We start from the raw sequence: 20,749 nt of genomic DNA, 5'->3' as shown, positions 1-20,749 counted from the left end.
AAATAGAAAATCTTGACAGGTGGTTGCACCAATGTCAGATAGAATATCTTGACAGGTGGTTGCACCAATGTCAGATAGAATATCTTGACAGGTAGTTGCACCAATATCAGATGGAAAATCTTGACAGGTAGTTGCACCAATGTCAGATAGAAAATCTTGACAGGTGGTTGCACCAATGTCTGATAGAAAATCTTGACAGGTGGTTGCACCAATGTCAGATAGAATATCTTGACAGGTAGTTGCACCAATGTCAGATAGAAAATCTTGACAGGTGGTTGCACCAATGTCAGATAGAATATCTTGACAGGTAGTTGCACCAATGTCAGATAGAAAATCTTGACAGGTGGTTGAATCAATATCAGATGGAAAATCTTGACAGGTGGTTGCACCAATATCAGATAGAACATCTTGACAGGTGGTTGAACCAATATCAGATAGAATATCTTGACAGGTGGTTGAACCAATATCAGATGGAAAATCTTGACAGGTGGTTGCACCAATATCAGATAGAACATCTTGACAGGTGGTTGCACCAATGTCAGATAGAAAATCTTGACAGGTGGTTGCACCAATGTCAGATAGAATATCTTGACAGGTGGTTGAACCAATATCAGATGGAAAATCTTGACAGGTGGTTGCACCAATATCAGATAGAACATCTTGACAGGTGGTTGAACCAATATCAGATAGAATATCTTGACAGGTGGTTGAACCAATATCAGATGGAAAATCTTGACAGGTGGTTGCACCAATATCAGATAGAACATCTTGACAGGTGGTTGCACCAATGTCAGATAGAAAATCTTGACAGGTGGTTGCACCAATGTCAGATAGAATATCTTGACAGGTGGTTGAACCAATATCAGATGGAAAATCTTGACAGGTGGTTGCACCAATATCAGATAGAACATCTTGACAGGTGGTTGCACCAATGTCAGATAGAAAATCTTGACAGGTAGTTGCACCAATGTCAAATAGAAAATCTTGACAGGTGGTTGCACCAATGTCAAATAGAAAATCTTGACAGGTGGTTGCACCTTGGTAATTCTCTATGTAGATCTTCCCCAGCACTAATAGCCATGTTGTGAGATTTACCTTTGCAGCTATCCCGTATATAGACTAACATATAAGCATTGGTACTGTGTTTTACAGATATATCATCTTCATGTCCACCAAAGTTGTTGTCAATGGCTTCAGTTTTATTACAGCGGGACACAACATCATCATCAAATTTACACCACTGTAAGATATCAAACCATAGAAAGATGTTATGACACAATAAATACAATTTAATTTGCATAATCACATATGACGAATTAGTTTATTTTCTCGTTCCTGGCTGAGGAGAAATCAACATAAAAAGAAGAGCTAAGGAGCAGAATAAAAGAAAACAATAAATTCATATGTGGAATATTGCAGAGAAGAAACATGTTATAAAACTTTACCTTGCCATCACTTTTAGGGTTAATATATACAACATAATGACCGCCATGATTGTCCCCGCTATGTACTAGCACTGCATGTATGGTATACAGGGCTGGCGTGGGTTCTTTGTTTTGTAAAAAATTGTCTAAATTAAGCTTCTCTGGAAATTCAAACCTAGAAAAAAGAACAAATATGGTGCACATTAACATTGTCTCAACATGAGCAGTGACAAAAAGGATACTATACTAGGAACAATACATTTCATTTAGGCTGCCTACAACATGAGAAAAGTAAAACTACGATAATTTCAGATCTATTTGATGCATACAAAACTGCATAATCCCTTGAAATACAATTGTTATGTATTGCTACACATACATTTTCTCTTGTTTTGTAACTTCTGTATTCTATTCTATTCTATTCTATTCTATTCTATTCTATTCCATTCTATTCCATTCTATTCTATATTTTAGCTGGAATAAATTTTCACTGAAGACTTTTTGGGTGTTTTGTATGGAATTTATTTTCACTGGTTTTTCACCAGTTGAATGTAAAATATAAGAAAAATGGTAAGATCAAATCCAGTGCTCAGAATATTGTTAAAATTTGTGATTTTATTTTTATCTTTAATAATAGACTGATTTTTCATATGAATATTAAAGAATTAAAATTTTGAACGAGTTATTTTTGTGGAAGATCAACCAACTTACAATAAGAAACTGATTGAATCAAAACTGTAGCCGTAGGCATAATATAATAACACCAACTACAACATTGACAGACATTTCATATCCATACCTTCCCTTCATTATCATTACCACCTGTAACAAAGTCAAGCACAGAACGAAAATTCAGAGAATATGAAAAGAACATTATTGAGATGACAACGTACCTATCATTAATTTTAATGTTTGTATCTGTAGCTGGATCGTACTGAAAACGCATCAGTTGTAAATGTAACACAGGAGGAAATGAAAGAAAAGTCACCCCCTTTTCAGCTTCCTGAAGAGATAAAAATAAAACAAACAATTGGTTACATTTCAGTTTATTGTATGAAGTATCCGAATACTGCAATGTGCTTGTTTCTCAAAAATTTCATATTAATCCCATCCCATATTAATAACTGCACAACTAAAGGTCCTGAAGTTTTAACCATTGAAACACACCTGTAAATTACAGAACCTAAGAGTACAGTACCTAACACCATTGACATGAATAGAAAATATTGAAAAATCACAATTATTGGCACAAGACAGTATGAAATACAAATTACAAAAATCAAATTAAATACCTGCAGTCCAAAGTCACCTGCGTCATACTTATTATCTCCATCCATAGTTTCCGGTGTTACATAGTCTTGAAAAGATTCCATAACTAGAAAGAGTAATATTTCAAAAATATTTACTTCTAATGTTTCCACATCATAAATACGACCCACAAAATCTGCTGCTGACGGAACTAGGTAGCCATCAGTAAACCACAATACCATCACTTCTTAAACTCATTAAAATGCTGTCATGGGAGAAATTATAATTTTCAAGCTTCATTTATTTAAAAACAGCAACAACAACAGACATTATGAACCAACATCTAATCTGAGCTTCCTCATATCAAGTACTGAAATGAAATGAAATGCAGGATACAGGACTTACTTGTTTTTTTCCCTTTGATATTAAGCTGAATATCATAGAAAGGCTCTGTTCTTTGAGACATGTAGTTAACATGCTTGCATTTAATGTAGGACTAAAAGAGAAATAAATAAAGCACTGTTACAGAAGTGTCTTTCAAATTCAGCTACTATTGGCCCTAATTTAGCCTGATCATTTTTCGACTATTAAGTATTAAGAGTACTGCTACCACAAAAACTTGGATCACTTTCAAATCGTTAGTTTTAAAGAACAGCAAGGTTTTAAGAATACAAAACTATGTGGAAATCTTGAACTGGTTGAATTTTCAGATTAAAAATCAGTGGTGCATTATTTTTTGTCAGAAAAGCAAAATTGTCATCAAAACACAATCAGAGAAATTTCCCAAAATCATTGTTAGAAACCAGTGTTTTGCAATAATCATTGTTTTGATACAAGTTGTGTTATGATCAGCATAAGAGGTGCATTGCTATCATACTTACAATCATCTTCCCTTCAAGCAGTTTAGGAATTGTTCCTTCCACAAGGGTTCCTTTCATTTTACTTTCCATGTTATCTATTAACTGAGAGATGAAATGAAAAATATCTCAATGCATATCAATGCATGTAATGTGGTTATATATGTAATGTAGTGTGGTGTCATGTAGTGTGGTGTCATGTAGTGTGGTGTCATGTAATGTGGTGTCATGTAATGTGGTGTCATGTAATGTGGTGTCATGTAATGTGGTGATATGTAATGTGGTGTCATGTGGTGTGGTGTCATGTGGTGTGGTGTCATGTGGTGTGGTGTGATGTGGTGTGGTGTGATGTAGTGTGGTGTCATGCAGTGTGGTGTCATGCAGTGTGGTGTCATGCAGTGTGGTGTCATGCAATGTGGTGTCATGTAATGTGGTGTCATGTAATGTGGTGTCATGTAGTGTGGTGTCATGTAGTGTGGTGTCATGTAGTGTGGTGTCATGTAGTGTGGTGTCATGTAATGTGGTGGTATGTAATGTGATGTCATGTAATGTGATGTCATGTAATGTGATGTGATGTCATGTGGTGTCATGTAATGTGGTGTCATGTAGTGTGGTGATATGTAGTGTGGTGATATGTAATGCGGTGATATGTCATGCGGTGATATGACATGTGGTGATATGCCATGTGGTGATATGTCATGTGGTGATATGTAATGTGGTGATATGTAATGTAGTGATATGTCATGTGGTGATATGTAATGTGGTGATATGTCATGTGGTGATATGTCATGTAGTGATATGTAATGTGGTGATATGTAGTGTGGTGTCATGTAGTGTGGTGTCATGTAATGTGGTGATATGTAATGAAGTGATAAGTAATGTAGTGATATGTAATGTGGTGTCATGTAATGTGGTGTCATGTAATGTGGTGTCATGTAATGTGGTGATATGTAATGTGGTGATATGTAATGTGGTGATATTTAATGTGGTGTCATGTTATGTGGTGTCATGTAGTGTGGTGTCATGTAGTGTGGTGTCATGTAATGTGGTGTCATGTAATGTGGTGTCATGTAGTGTGGTGTCATGTAATGTGGTGTCATGTCATGTGGTGTCATGTCATGTGGTGATATGTCATGTGGTGATATGTCATGTGGTGATATGTCATGTGGTGATATGTCATGTGGTGATATGTAGTGTGGTGTCATGTCGTGTGGTGTCATGTAATGTGGTGATATGTCGTGTGGTGTCATGTAATGTGGTGATATGTAATGTGGTGATAAGTAATGTGGTGATATGTAATGTGGTGATATGTAATGTGGTGATATGTAGTGTGGTGTCATGTAGTGTGGTGATATGTAATGTAGTGATATGTAATGTGGTGATATGTAATGTGGTGTCATGTAGTGTGGTGTCATGTAATGTGGTGTCATGTAGTGTGGTGTCATGTAGTGTGGTGTCATGTAGTGTGGTGATATGTCATGTGGTGATATGTCATGTGGTGATATGTCATGTGGTGATATGTCATGTGGTGATATGTCATGTGGTGTCATGTAATGTGGTGTCATGTAATGTGGTGTCATGTAATGTGGTGTCATGTAATGTGGTGTCATGTAATGTGGTGTCATGTAGTGTGGTGTGGTGCCATGTAATGTGGTGTAATGTAATGTGGTGTAATGTAATGTGGTGATATGTAATGTAGTGATATGTAATGTGGTGATATGTAATTTAGTGATATGTAATGTAGTGATATGTAATGTAGTGACATGTAATGTGGTGTCATGTAATGTGGTGTCATGTAGTGTGGTGTCATGTAATGTGGTGTCGTGTAGTGTGGTGTCGTGTAGTGTGGTGTCATGTAATGTGGTGATATGTCATGTGGTGATATGTCATGTGGTAATGTGGTGTCATGTAGTGTGGTGCCATGTAATGTGGTGATATGTAATGTAGTGATATGTAGTGCGGTGATATGTCATGTGGTGATATGTAATGTGGTGATATGTAATGTGGTGTCATGTAGTGTGGTGTAATGTAATGTGGTGATATGTAATGTGGTGATATGTAATGTGGTGATATGTAATGTAGTGATAAGTAATGTAGTGATATGTAATGTGGTGTCATGTAATGTGGTGTCATGTAATGTGGTGTCATGTAATGTGGTGATATGTAATGTGGTGATATGTAATGTAGTGATATGTAATGTGGTGATATGTAATGTGGTGATAAGTAATGTAGTGATAAGTAATGTAGTGATATGTAATGTGGTGTCATGTAATGTGGTGTCATGTAATGTGGTGTCATGTAATGTGGTGATATGTAATGTGGTGATATGTAATGTGGTGATATGTAATGTAGTGATATGTAATATGGTGATATGTAATGTGGTGATATGTAATGTAGTGATATGTAATGTGGTGTCATGTAGTGTGGTGTCATGTAATGTGGTGTCATGTAGTGTGGTGTCATGTAATGTGGTGTCATGTAATGTGGTGATATGTCATGTGGTGATATGTCATGTGGTGATATGTCATGTGGTGATATGTCATGTGGTGATATGTCATGTGGTGATATGTAATGTGGTGTCATGTAGTGTGGTGTAATGTAATGTGGTGTAATGTAATGTGGTGTAATGTAATGTGGTGATATGTAATGTGGTGATATGTAATGTGGTGATATGTAATGTGGTGATATGTAATGTGGTGTCATGTAATGTGGTGTCATGTAGTGTGGTGTCATGTAATGTGGTGTCATGTAGTGTGGTGTCATGTAGTGTGGTGTCATGTAATGTGGTGATATGTAATGTGGTGATATGTAATGTAGTGATATGTAATGTGGTGATATGTCATGTGGTGATATGTCATGTAGTGATATGTAATGTGGTGATATGTAATGTAGTGATAAGTAATGTAGTGATATGTAATGTGGTGTCATGTAATGTGGTGTCATGTAATGTGGTGATATGTAATGTGGTGATATGTAATGTAGTGATATGTAATGTGGTGTCATGTAATGTGGTGTCATGTAATGTGGTGTCATGTAGTGTGGTGTCATGTAGTGTGGTGTCATGTAATATGGTGATATGTAATGTGGTGATATGTATTGTAGTGATATGTATTGTAGTGATATGTATATATTATATATACAATATCACTACAGTGTGACATCACACCTAGGTGATAACGTGTCTACGTATATGATAAGTCATGTTACATAGTTATATGTGATGTACAACAGCAGAAGTAACTAAATAGAGCAAACTTGAAAGAGTTAAATATCACTTACCACTCGGCACATTTCTTGCACATCATGTTGCATAAAAGAATCTAAAGTTTCCCAACCAAATGATTTGGTCAGTTTTTTAGTTCCGACAGCTTTGTCACTGTACTGGAGCTCAAAAAAGACACGCTGCAAAGCGAGAGCGACACTCTTAGAAGAATCATCACTTTCTGTCGGCATTGAATACACAGCCTGGAAAATACAATATATTTATTAGTTTATTTATGGCAACAAAGTAAGAAATGAATGGTTGTCTTATGTATACCATTCAGTTGACAAATAGCATTGGTCTGTGTTGATCTGTTCAGGATTTAACTGAGCAGATTAACTTGTATACTTTACTTTTTGAATATAGGCATTTTGTGAACAAGCAAAAGAGTTCATTTGCCTAAATGTTAGGCATAATCAGGTTAATACAAGCCTTTCTGTTTGCCTGTTTGATATGTAGTAAAGGTCCATTCAACTGGCAACAGTCGATCCATGATTAACTGGTCAGCAGAATAGCATGAGTGTATTTGCATGAAGGAGAAAGCATGCAATTACATCAAGAGAATTTAAAGTGTACATAGCTTACCTTTCGTAATGTGTTTGTGAAGAAAAGAGTCTGAAGTAAAGAGTTCATATAACAAGTAGCACCTTGGTTCTTTAACCCCACATATCCAGTATGCTTCTTAGAATCCCAACTGAAATATCGACAAAACCACACACATTATAACTTGTATATAGTCCATGTATGTTGTGTGATAATAAATATTATATTGCCCTTCTACATGTATGTACGTGTAATAAATTATAATGCATTTGTATGTGTGTGTTATATTGACCTACTATTTATGTGTTCAATTATATTGCCCTTGTATGTATGTGTGTTCAATTATATTGCCCTTGTATGTATGTGTGTTCAATTATATTGACCTAGTATGTATGTGTGCATTTATAATGCCCTAGTATGTGTGTGTTCATTTATATTGCCCTAGTATGTATGTGTTCAATTATATTGACCTAGTATGTATGTGTGTTCATGTAAAATGCCCTAATATATGTGTGTTCATTTATATTGCCCTTGTATGTATGTGTATTCAATTATATTGACCTAGTATGTGTGTGTATTCAATTATATTGACCTTGTATGTATGTGTGTGTTCATTTATATTTCCCTAGTATGTATGTGTTCAATTATATTGTCCTTGTATGTGTGTGTGTTCATTTATATTGCCCTAGTATGTATGTGTTCAATTATATTGACCTAGTATGTATGTTTGTTCATTTATAATGCCCTAGTATGTGTGTGTTCATTTATATTGCCCTTGTATGTATGTGTATTCAATTATATTGACCTAGTATGTGTGTGTATTCAATTATATTGACCTAGTATGTGTGTTCATTTATATTGCCCTATTATGTATGTGTTCAATTATATTGTCCTTGTATGTATGTGTGTTCATTTATATTGCCCTAGTATGTATGTGTTCAATTATATTGCCCTAGTATGTATATGTTCAATTATATTGCCTTTGTATGTATGTGTGTTCAATTATATTGCTTTTGTATGTATGTGTATTCAATTATATTGCCCTTGTATGTATGTGTATTCAATTATATTGCCCTTGCATGTATGTGTGTTCAATTATATTGACCTAGTATGCATGTGTGTTCAATTAAATTGACCTAGTTATGTATGTGTGATCAATTATTGTGAACTAGTATGTATGCGTGTTTAATTATATTGCCCTTGCCAGTGTGCTGCAACAGCGAACCCACCTAACTCCATGTGGTGCATCAGCAACAACATGTACTTCAAGAGTAATTGCATCATCTTTACAGTAACCCTTCTCAGGATCCAGAATATCCTGTATATAAAACATAATCATAGTAACAACACACTTTTATTGCCACAACCACAATGTAAAAAAATTTTCATATTTTGCTTGCTAATAATTCCAAACTATCCTCACTTTAATACATGAAGCCTTGTAAACATCACACTTATGTGAACACTAGAGGGCATACTGTAAAACATGTTTATTTGAATTGTCTCTATTACTGTAAAATCTGTATTAGAAGCCACAGCTTCTATTTGAATGGTACAATGCAACAGAGGGGATGCGGTTTCTATTAGAGCATCTACACGTTGCATGGTAAAGAACGACCATACAATGCATGCACTTTTTGGTTTATGTATGCTTCTATTAGAGATGCACTTCTAATAGAGTAAATACAGTATATGGAAATTTTAAATTCTCTTTCAACTAAAATCATTGCAGAGATGAGTAACCCTTTCAATTTAGGAGAAATCAAACTGAATTGGATGACGCTAAAATTTGACATTAACATACAAAATAAACATTATTATGGGTTGAATGAAATTTATCTGATAAAAGTGTGATAAAATTGCAAAACAGAAAATACACATAGTATACAACAAAATCAAACACTCACCGCCCAGCTTAGAAAGTGACTGAAACCCCAATCATTTTCTTTACTATAAAACAAATGTTGAATTTCTGGAGTAGAAAAGTAAGAGAAAACAAAAACAGGATCAATAAGTTTTGAAACTTTGTTACAATACTGACATGAACTGTGATGGACATTTTACCTGTGATGCATAGAAGCCATAGACAAGCAGCCTCTTGGCTGGGATAGCTTCACTGTTAGCAATGCACATTTCAATTAAAGAACTGAAGATATCATTAGAAGTGAACAATATGTATAGTATCAAAGCAATCAGACTTGTTGTTTTCAAAAGAAATGTAAATTTTTACCAAAAATGACAAAAATATTCATCAAAATTATAGAATTATCGAAAAAGTAAAAAGTTGACACGAATGATGGCAGACAACAGACAATCACTCATATGATAAGCTCCGCTCGACAAAGTCGACAGCGGAGCTAAAAAAACAAAAAAATGCACTGCTACACAATACATACTTGTATGTTTGTCATGTACAGTAACTATAGAAACCAAAATGAAATAGAATTTAAACTAACATAAAATGTTACTACTCACTGTACTATTTTCAAGGAAAATAATTTCTAATATGTAAATAAAAAATAATTTCAATTGAAAAATGGTTTGGAATCTGCTTTAGCTGTAATTTCAAGCGTCATTAAATCTGAAGATGAAGTTAACACATCATAGTGTGTCACTGTTTACAGATAAGAGTCAACACATGAGCATTTTTGCTTTTGCGCTAGTCGCAACATCAAACCTAGCTGCTGCCAAGTGAAATTCACCTAGTCACAACATCAAACCTAGCTGCTGCCAAGTAAAATTCACCTGGTCACAACATCAAACCTAGCTGCTGCCAAGTAAAATTCACCTGGTCACAACATCAAACCTAGCTGCTGCCAAGTAAAATTCACCTGGTCACAACATCAAACCTAGCTGCTGCCAAGTAAAATTCACCGAGTCACAACATCAAACCTAGCTGCTGCCAAGTAAAATTCACCTAGTCACAACATCAAACCTAGCTGCTGCCAAGTAAAATTCACCTAGTCACAACATCAAACCTAGCTGCTGCCAAGTAAAAATTCACCTGGTCACAACATCAAACCTAGCTGCTGCCAAGTAAAATTCACCTGGTCACAACATCAAATCGAGCTGCTGCCAAGTAAAATTCACCTGGTCACAACATCAAACCTAGCTGCTGCCAAGTAAAATTCACCTGGTCACAACATCAAACCTAGCTGCTGCCAAGTAAAATTCACCTGGTCACAACATCAAACCTAGCTGCTGCCAAGTAAAATTCACCTGGTCACAACATCAAACCGAGCTGCTGCCAAGTAAAATTCACCTGGTCACAACATCAAACCTAGCTGCTGCCAAGTAAAATTCACCTGGTCACAACATCAAACCTAGCTGCTGCCAAGTAAAATTCACCTGGTCACAACATCAAACCTAGCTGCTGCCGAGTAAAATTCACCTGGTCACAACATCAAACCTAGCTGCTGCCAAGTAAAATTCACCTAGTCACAACATCAAACCTAGCTGCTGCCAAGTAAAATTCACCTGGTCACAACATCAAACCTAGCTGCTGCCAAGTAAAATTCACCTGGTCACAACATCAAACCGAGCTGCTGCCAAGTGAAATTCACCTGGTCACAACATCAAACCTAGCTGCTGCCAAGTAAAATTCACCTGGTCACAACATCAAACCTAGCTGCTGCCAAGTAAAATTCACCTGGTCACAACATCAAACCTAGCTGCTGCCAAGTAAAATTCACCTGGTCACAACATCAAACCGAGCTGCTGCCAAGTGAAATTCACCTGGTCACAACATCAAACCTAGCTGCTGCCAAGTAAAATTCACCTGGTCACAACATCAAACCTAGCTGCTGCCAAGTAAAATTCACCTGGTCACAACATCAAACCTAGCTGCTGCCAAGTAAAATTCACCTGGTCACAACATCAAACCTAGCTGCTGCCAAGTAAAATTCACCTGGTCACAACATCAAACCTAGCTGCTGCCAAGTAAAATTCACCTGGTCACAACATCAAACCTAGCTGCTGCCAAGTAAAATTCACCTGGTCACAACATCAAACCGAGCTGCTGCCAAGTGAAATTCACCTGGTCACAACATCAAACCTAGCTACTGCCAAGTGAAATTCACCTGGTCACAACATCAAACCTAGCTGCTGCCAAGTAAAATTCACCTGGTCACAACATCAAACCTAGCTGCTGCCAAGTAAAATTCACCTGGTCACAACATCAAACCTAGCTGCTGCCAAGTAAAATTCACCTGGTCACAACATCAAACCTAGCTGCTGCCAAGTAAAATTCACCTGGTCACAACATCAAACCTAGCTGCTGCCGAGTAAAATTCACCTGGTCACAACATCAAACCTAGCTGCTGCCAAGTAAAATTCACCGAGTCACAACATCAAACCTAGCTGCTGCCGAGTAAAATTCACCTGGTCACAACGTCAAACCTAGCTGCTGCCAAGTAAAATTCACCGAGTCACAACATCAAAACTTGCTGCTGCCAATACATAATGTATCAGGTGCTATACTATCTGTGTCACGAAACGATTGTTAGGAAGTGTCACATCAATGTTTGGGTACTCACTTCTAACAAAGGGGTCACCATCCTCCTTCCAATTCAGCATTCGAAGTTCAGCTTGCGCATTACAAGACCAAGACCTGCCATAAAACAATACATACACCAAGGCGTTAATAGACCATTATCTCTGGGTTCTCAGCAGGCACAACAATTACTACTGACTGGCAAAGTCAGGACTTTTTTTTTGTTTTACAAAAAGAAACAAGCCATGCATGGCACAGTCTGTTAGTTATAAAATTTAAAATACATAGTTTTGTTTATGGTAATATAGTTTGAACATAAACATGTCAGAGATATGGATCCAGGCTGATGCTTGATTGTGATGATTTTTTAACATTGAAATGATTGACACATATTTTGATGATTTTTCAGCACAAAAAAGGTTGCCATTCGTCCATTTTGAATCAGATAGTCAAATCAATACATCTGTATATCTATGACATGATCTATAATGAATAGAAGTCATTGTTAATGACACAGTCCCCGTCCCAAATTTTGTGATCTGACATATCAATTTGATGCTGATGAAGTCATTGAGATTAGATTGAAACCATTAATAGGAGATGGATTTAGTGCTTTTACACAAGAATTGGACATTGGGCAGTCATACTGAATCAAATTACAAAAAACAAGTGGCGTATACAACAGATTGTTTATTTACATCAAAACATGTGTTCCATGTAGTAGTAATATGGCCAAAAATAAAAACAGCCGTTATTTGGCCATCTTTGATCTGATTATGAAACACACTGATATGTATGATGTATGTGCCAAATACGTATGAAAATGGTACATAAATTGTGGAAATATAGTAGTAAGGCCAAAAAGTCAGATTGCTGTCAATCGGCCATCCTTGACCAGATTTTGAAACAAATTGTTATGGACATGCATCCTAACATGTATAAAGTACATGTATGTGCCAAATTTGAATGAAAACCGACAGAGCACGTCCAAGATACCGCATAAAAAAACAAAACAAGATGGCTGCCAGTCGGCCATCTTTGATCCAATTGTGAAATAAATCGTCATGGACATGTATCCTAACATGTATAATCTATGTACCAAATTTGAATGAAAACTGACAAAGCATGTCCAAAATACAACATTTTCAAAAAACAAGATGGCTGCCAGTCGGCCATCTTTGATCCAATTGTGAAATAAATCATCATGGACATGTATCCTAACATGTATAATCTATGTACCAAATTTGAATGAAAACTGACAAAGCATGTCCAAAATACAACATTTTCAAAAAACAAGATTGCTGCCAGTCGGCCATTTTGAATCGAATCGCTAAACCACTGCATGTGCATATGTCCCAGATAAAGTACTAGGCACATGCAAAGAATGAACGGAATCGGTCCAAGGGATTCTGAGATATGACTCCGAACGGACGCACGGACGCACGGACGGAGACCGAATTATAAGTCCCAGTTTTCTGACTTCGTCTGAACGGGGACTAATAATTAATTGTTTTAAGTCCTTTTAGCGTGATCACGAAAACTAATGTGACTCGGGAGAAATCCTGACTGGACGCATCTGCGGGCATTTGACTGCTATTAATTATTTATGATGTCATTGATTATTCATGAGTAGGTGTGTTAACATGACCTTTTAAAGGTTGGGTCACAATGCAAATGGCTGACTAGTCACGGAAATGAGAATGTTCTGCTGCTAGTCGTATCTTGTAGTTTAGAACTGAAAATGTACAGTATCTGACACAAGATAGATAAACTGTTGTAATGTAGTGTAGGTTAGAATTATGGTGGTAGTGGTGCTGAGGTTTAGTTATTTCACTCTCAAAAATAACAACAGAAATGTGATTCAAATATTGGAGCTGCACTCTGATTTGTTGTCAGTGCTAGTCAACAACTTTTAATTAGCATAATCACCGGAGTGATTCCGCTCCAGTTTTCACTCCAATGCAGGGGATTGCCTGCAGATGCGTCCAGTAGGGATTTCTTTTGCGGTCACGCTAGTATTCGTGGTGATCACGCTAAAAAGGCTAAACTGACAATTAATTTTTTTAGTCCTGACTTTGCCAGTCTAAACAATTACCTGAAGATTTATCTATAACCAATACTGTAGAATACTTTATTTCCGCTTGGAATTTATTTTCGCTAAAAGGATGCTTCAGCTTTTTTCCCTATGTCTCACATTCAACTCAGCAAAAATCGGTGAAAATAAATTCCATACAAAACACCCATTTTCAGCGAAAATTAATTCCAGCTAAAATAAAGTATTTTACAGTATTTTAAGGCTATAAATAAAATAAAAAGCATTCTAAATGCATATCTTATTCGGGAAATTTCTTATCAAGTCCATACAAACTGTACTAAACATCAGTTGAAATTTTAATTCAGCATTACTTGACAGATTGGTGATTTTGGGAGGATAAAATTATTGAGCAGTCAATGGCCAAGCAAACAATCCCTAGATCAGAGGATAACTTGAGAACCTATCCTGTTGCATTAGAAGGGTTGGCAGAACAAACCATCACTACAGAACTCACAACATTAACAATATGTGTAACAAGTCAAGTCAAGCCAGGCATTGTATATCAGCTGTTTTATAAATTATTTGTATATATCTTTAGATTTTGATAGGTAAACCTGTGTTAGTGACAACCTGTATATAAAGACCATCTGCCTACAGTGACCACCTTTGGGGAGCCCTAATGCAATTCACATGTAAAGTGACCTGTATAATAAAAGTTACTTGTCTACTGTGACCAGTGGGCCACCCTTTGGCAATGAATGGTCAAATAAAGCTGTGTATAAAAGCCAAACCGATGGAAGATGATTGCATGTTTAGTGCTCTACACTAGTCACTACACTTACAATTTCAATTTAATCAAAACAAACAAGAACTATTACTTATTCACCATCTTCAAACATTGAAACATAGTAATTTCTCCCCCCCCCCCCAGATGACAAGAAAAAAAAAATCATGAAAACATTACAATTAATTAATTAAGTTCACTATTTTCATATAATGCAATACATATGATGTTATAAAACTGTTGGTGCGTAAGATTTTCTGTTTTGTAAGAGTTCTTTTATAGAAAAAACATGACAATCATAATGCTTTTGTTTAATATTATATTTGCATGACACTACTATATAATAATATATTTTTTAATTCATGTAATATTGAGTCTATTATGTTGTACTGAATGAACACACATGGTCGACACGATAATAATAAGCTAATAACTGGAAAATGTTTGTTTTTTTCAAGCTGTCTCAGTCTGCATATCATGGATAGATGTAACACATACATCCTGACTTCATATACTGTAGAATACTTTATTTTCGCTTGGAATTTATTTTCGCTGAGGGGATGATTCCGTGAAAATAAAATCCAGCGAATATACTTTTTCTATATTTCACATTAAACTCATCAAAAAATCAGTGAAAATAAATTTCATACAAAATGCCCAAAAAGCCTTTTCAGCGAAAATTAATTCCAGTGAAAATAAAGTATTCCACAGTATATGCATTTATTACCATAAAGATTTAGTTTTAGTATTACACAGGGTAGTACTTACGTAGACTCTGAATCAGCATTACATTGCAGAAAAAAGCCAAGTGTCTTCACCTGTTTCTCTGTGTTCTGACTATTTCGTGGCATTGCCATGATTTTCCTACAGGCAATAAATGCACATCCACATCAGACATGCGACTAGTGCTAAGTGTGTACAAAACAGTATGATTCAGTCTGAACTCGAATCAAGATCACCGCCTAAAGACAAGATCAACTCGCCTTGCATGGCAGATGATATAATCACCAGTGCAAAATGTGTAAAATGAAAGCAGATGAATTGAATTATGAATTATAATTGATGGAAAAGCAGATGACTTACCAGGGTAAATTACGAATCATACATGCTGGACTGAGTACTGTCTCTTTCAGTTTACTGAAGTTTGGAATAGTGAAACGAAATATAGCTTCAGAGCGACTTTCATCTGATGAAAAAAAAAATATCAAACTTATAATTATAGGTCTTCCCATTTTATTTAACAGGCTGAAAAAGATCCTATACTGATTACAATATAACAAGTGAGGGGTCACCCATTTGAAACCTGGAAGGGTGGCTGTAATGGGTAACCCATTTGAAACCTGGAAGGGTGGCTGTAATGGGTAACCCATTTGATAACTGGAAGGGTGGATGTAATGGGTAACCTATTTGAAACCTGGAAGGGTGGCTGTAATGGGTAACCTATTTGAAACCTGGAAGGGTGGCTGTAATGGATAACCTATTTGAAACCTGGAAGGGTGGCTGTAATGGATAACCTATTTGAAACCTGGAAGGGTGGCGGCAGTAATTTTTCAAATTTCATGTTCCCATCTGCATGGCAAATATGTTATTCTTTCTCATTGTACAGTCATATGCAATTATTTTTTCTAATCTCCTACAAAATTTTTTTTTTTAATTTTTTTCCCATTGATAACAAGGGATTCTGTGAAACGAGTTCCGCTTCACAGAAAACAAAACTATAAAGGGATTTGTTAGTCACATGAAATGTTTTCATGCATGATAAAAATACACACAATCAATTTAATAGCCATACACTTACTCATTGAGACTAATTACACAAAACTAATTACCAACTCTCTACAATGATTGGTGTAACTCAATAATTATGCAAATGAAGCCATATTTATTGGCTAATTCACTGCTGCTATACCTATACTTTATCCATGATCCAGGTTGAGATAATGACAAATTTGTAAATTTGACAAAACCAATAATCTCAATTTGTTCATTACAGTGAGTAATACAATACATGCATACAAAAACACTATCATCCATCAATTCATATTTAAATTTGGACAGTGGAACAAATATTTTTCTGAAAGTAATTACATTTCTGAAAAAAACACAGCAAAGGTAGTGTACGAGACTTCAACACTGTACCATCACTGTGTATGGGTAGAAACAACTCCCACTGATTATTACGATCACCTTGAAAAATTATAAATTAATTGGTTGGCCAACAAATCCTGAAATATTGGAGTACTGCACTGAAGATTATTAGGCCTAATCACAAATTTAAACATAATTTTTATAGTTACTAGAAGGCCACTTTACTTTATTTTAGGATGTCTTATAAATTCAGTTTGAGGATTCTGTTGGGTAAGATTCTTTATGAACAAACTCCAGAGCCCATAATAATAACATTTTATTGTAAAATACTTTTTAGTTGGAGTTAATTTTCCCTGAAAAGGCTTTTTGGATGTTTTTTGTATGGAGTTTACAGATTTTTAAACAGTTGAATGTAAAATATGAAATAAATAGTATATTAGTTGGATTTTATTTTCACTGAATCACACCTACAGCAAAAATAGTGAAAATAAAGTATTTTACAGTATTGCATCTTTAGAAATACCGGGTAACATTATTTCAGTGTACAGCCACAAAGTGTTAGGATGTGAAATAATTTGAAAGATATATATGATAATGTTTACATGTGTTAGTGTTAGTGTTATACAAAATGCCACAAATATTCCATGAACAACCATAAAGTTGATTTGATCAGAAGCTAAGCTGATGTTTTTGTACAACGTAAACACTGTGTAAGTGGTTGTCGCATCAGACTCATGATCGGTAGACCCAAGTTCAAATCCTACCTTAGGCTGAATATCAAAAGGGTCGACCTTGGGTGAGTGTGCCACAGACTCAATGGGGAGGCCAATTCCACTGGCCGAGATTCATTCACTAATAAATGCGACTTTGGGGGGACCTTGGTTAAGGTCCGCAGGTGCTTGTGTTCGACTGAGCCTGGTTGACGCCAGGATAGCGCATTAAAATTGCCATTTGATAGGGAGAATGCCACAAGGCCCTGTCATGTAGTCCCAAACAGGAAATGACTTCTGTGGCAAAATGTACTATGTGTCGGCACTAGCACTTGCAATTGTAAGTGAACCATCATTCAAAATTTGTTAATAGAACTCCATATACTCTATGTCTGCAATACGTTTCCCAGTACCTTCATATGATAGACAAGATATTCTGCTATTTGACACGGTTTAAACTTTGATTTTCTAACAAACACAACTTTAAGATTAAACTTTCAAAAGATCATGGAAATGACGGTCTTGACTTCCCAATTTTAAGCCCTGTATTGAGAACACATATATTGAAAACTTGATACTTGCAACCACCAAACTTTTTAACCTTTACATAATTTCAAATCTTAAACCATAAGGAGATGATGCATCATCCACAGTTTGCATATAACAACACAGGAAAGTTGACCCATGGGAATTATATTTTAAAAATTAAATTTGCTTGTAATAATTTGGAAAGAGAGAAAACAAAGTATTTCATACCATCATCATCTGGCTCATCTTGCTGCATTGAGTCATCTTCATTCACGTCACCATTAATTGTTTTCTCACCTGTCCCATCAGCCACCTTCCCATTAGTAGTCTGTTTGTCATCAGTACTGTTTTCTGCATTAAGAGAGTATAATCGCGTTCATTATTACGAACACAAGCAAAATAACCTGTGATATAAAATCCCCGATTATTAAACTATAAAAACAAATAATGATTAATAACGTTCATAAATATGACTGGGTGTTAGGGGAGCGGCATTCTCCAAATGATGCGTGCGTTCAAGTTCGTAATATTTCCAAGCACTCGTAACTTTATAGACGGGCGATGAGTCAAACAAAAATTTGGCCACAGCTTATGTTTTGTTTTTAAACCTATAAGAAATTCGACACGGAAGAAATAACACAATGCAACCCCGGCATGTAGCATTTCGGTATGTAAGTAGCTGATCGTCGCCATGTAATAATTTGTGCAGCGTAAATGGATTCCTTTATTAACACACTTAGAAAGTTACACTGGGTGAGCAATGCATTAAGCGAATCGCCATGTAATGTTACTAACCTTCTCTTGTGTCCATTTCCTCGCTGTCTGACAGCTTCTGATCCTGCTCTGGGCAATGGTTCATTGTCTTGTTCGTTTTTTTACCGGTCTCAGTGTCGCCCTCTTCCTTAGTCTCCACACCACCACCCGGAGACGTGGGGGATCTCTGAGACACTTGGCTGGCTTTAACGTGCTTGCTCGCGATCCGCCCAATTTCTGCAGTCTTAGCCCCCGATAACAGGGGATCACAATTTACCTCGAATTATACTGTATGATAATTAGAAAAGACAATAAAAAGAAATAGATACCAACAACGGCAAAACGTGATTGTACATAGACAATAATAAACAAGATGGCGGCCAGCTGCTGTTTCGCAAAGCGTCATGGGAATGGGTTAGACATGAAGAAGGACTATCGGCGGAGGGCGCACTTCATCGAAGAATGTATATTTTCTGCCAAAAAACCTTAATTAACTGTAAAAAACCGTGTCGTAATTACCAAACCATTTTTCCCAAATTGCTTGTCACCACTACTGTATAGTTACGAGAGTAATCCAGCAAAAGGTCATCTGAATTAAAAAAAAAAACAATTGTCAAGTTGTCATACTTAAACAATACGAGAGCAAATTGTCATTTTATTTCCTGTTAGCATTATTTTATCCGGTCAAAATATATAATCATCCTGACAAAGTGTGCTCGGTGGCGTGATATAGTCTAAAAAATCGTAATTTAGCCTTCGTTGTCATTGATTACATGGTCAACGAAATAATAAGGCATTACATTCTCACAATCTACTGACTACATAAGTTCAAATTGTCCTCAGAGGGACTCGGCTAAGTCTGTACATCACGGCCGTTTAGTGGTCTGAGATCATGGTGATGGCACGGTGGTCCCGGAGATCCGAAACTCATCTACGACGGATACAATGGAAGGTAGTTGCCCCTACCTGACAACACTGATTTCGCTCGTCAACATTGTCAAATATATCCTTAGTTATAGATGTTGGTTTGGCTAGTGATTACTTTGATATTTATGATAATTATAGTTATGCAGATTAATCTCACACAAACATAATTTTTGTAATATCATTGATACCGGCAGTACAGTCGTCTCCTTAAAACGATATCAACAAATAGATACTATTGTATTGATATTTTATTAAAAACTAAAATACCGAAGCCACGAAAATTTGCTTTCGTGTCAAAATAGCAAGCACAAAAACGTTACTAATAATGTTTTGAAACTGTCTAAAAATTACCGGATCCACTCAGGTATCGGTTTTCTCTCCAAATAATTAATGGCATCATAATTGCATTTATTATATTTGCCAGATACACATGTCAGTATTATTGCCATAACATCAAATCATACACATCTGTGCGCTGTACAACATGGTAATCCACAGATATGTGCTGTTGAAAGAGATCAGTGTCGGTTATGTCATTGACAACAGTGGCGCATGCGTGTAGTTGACAAGTGCGCAAAGTATTTGCACGTTTCATTGGGTTCTGTGGGGGGGGGGTCTGATTCAATGTAGGCCACCAAATTGTAATTAGTGTATGAGAAAAAAAAGGAACGAAAGCGCACCAAGTAAGTGGATGGATCACATTGTAAATTAAAAAGATTTGGAGAGTGACATTAATATCAGACTTTTTACAAAATCCAAATTAGCCGGCAAAACTTTACAACGGACACTCACAACGGACACTCCAGATTTGCATCGCACGTCGTACCTATAACTCGTCCAAGCAGCGACGAAGAGTTCTCTGACACGAATATCGCATTTTAATATGTCTTCTTATGACAAAACATTGAAATAATCTAAAACTTTCTTTTTCAAAAAAACATTAAAAAATAAATCAAGAGAATGCTAATGCTAACCACCTTTCATTAAATAAATGAATTTCTGTAGATCAATTATGGTTTCATTTGGGAATATAATATTGTAAAGTGTATCTTTTCGATGGGTTTGGTATTTAGACATCTTCTATGTCATGCAATGAAC

At 36.1% G+C, this 20,749-nt stretch overlaps 1 protein-coding gene across 1 annotated transcript in view; it reads right to left on the bottom strand.

The window, feature by feature from the left end:
- The window catches only part of LOC100375813 (ubiquitin C-terminal hydrolase 7-like), a 45,001-nt gene extending 25,874 nt beyond the window's left edge, over window positions 1-19,127 (bottom strand). The window contains exons 1-15 of the mRNA XM_085502155.1: window positions 18,767-19,127; window positions 18,200-18,322; window positions 15,729-15,831; window positions 15,414-15,509; window positions 11,870-11,943; window positions 9,242-9,306; window positions 8,564-8,652; window positions 7,377-7,485; window positions 6,809-6,994; window positions 3,554-3,634; window positions 3,078-3,168; window positions 2,717-2,799; window positions 2,318-2,427; window positions 1,446-1,599; window positions 1,096-1,240 (exon numbers count right to left, since the gene is read on the bottom strand). Coding sequence (XP_085358281.1) covers window positions 1,096-1,240; window positions 1,446-1,599; window positions 2,318-2,427; window positions 2,717-2,799; window positions 3,078-3,168; window positions 3,554-3,634; window positions 6,809-6,994; window positions 7,377-7,485; window positions 8,564-8,652; window positions 9,242-9,306; window positions 11,870-11,943; window positions 15,414-15,509; window positions 15,729-15,831; window positions 18,200-18,322; window positions 18,767-18,830 — 1,573 coding nt within the window. The 5' untranslated portion in view covers window positions 18,831-19,127. The remainder of the gene's footprint in view (window positions 1-1,095; window positions 1,241-1,445; window positions 1,600-2,317; window positions 2,428-2,716; window positions 2,800-3,077; window positions 3,169-3,553; window positions 3,635-6,808; window positions 6,995-7,376; window positions 7,486-8,563; window positions 8,653-9,241; window positions 9,307-11,869; window positions 11,944-15,413; window positions 15,510-15,728; window positions 15,832-18,199; window positions 18,323-18,766) is intronic.
- Window positions 19,128-20,749: the final 1,622 nt, after the last annotated feature.

The sequence above is a fragment of the Saccoglossus kowalevskii genome, chromosome 8, assembly GCF_978046115.1.
Source record: "Saccoglossus kowalevskii chromosome 8, keSacKowa6.1, whole genome shotgun sequence".
Lineage (NCBI taxonomy): Eukaryota > Metazoa > Hemichordata > Enteropneusta > Harrimaniidae > Saccoglossus > Saccoglossus kowalevskii.
The sequence above is the reverse complement of the archived record's forward strand: the minus strand, read 5'-3'. Positions and strand labels throughout refer to the sequence as shown.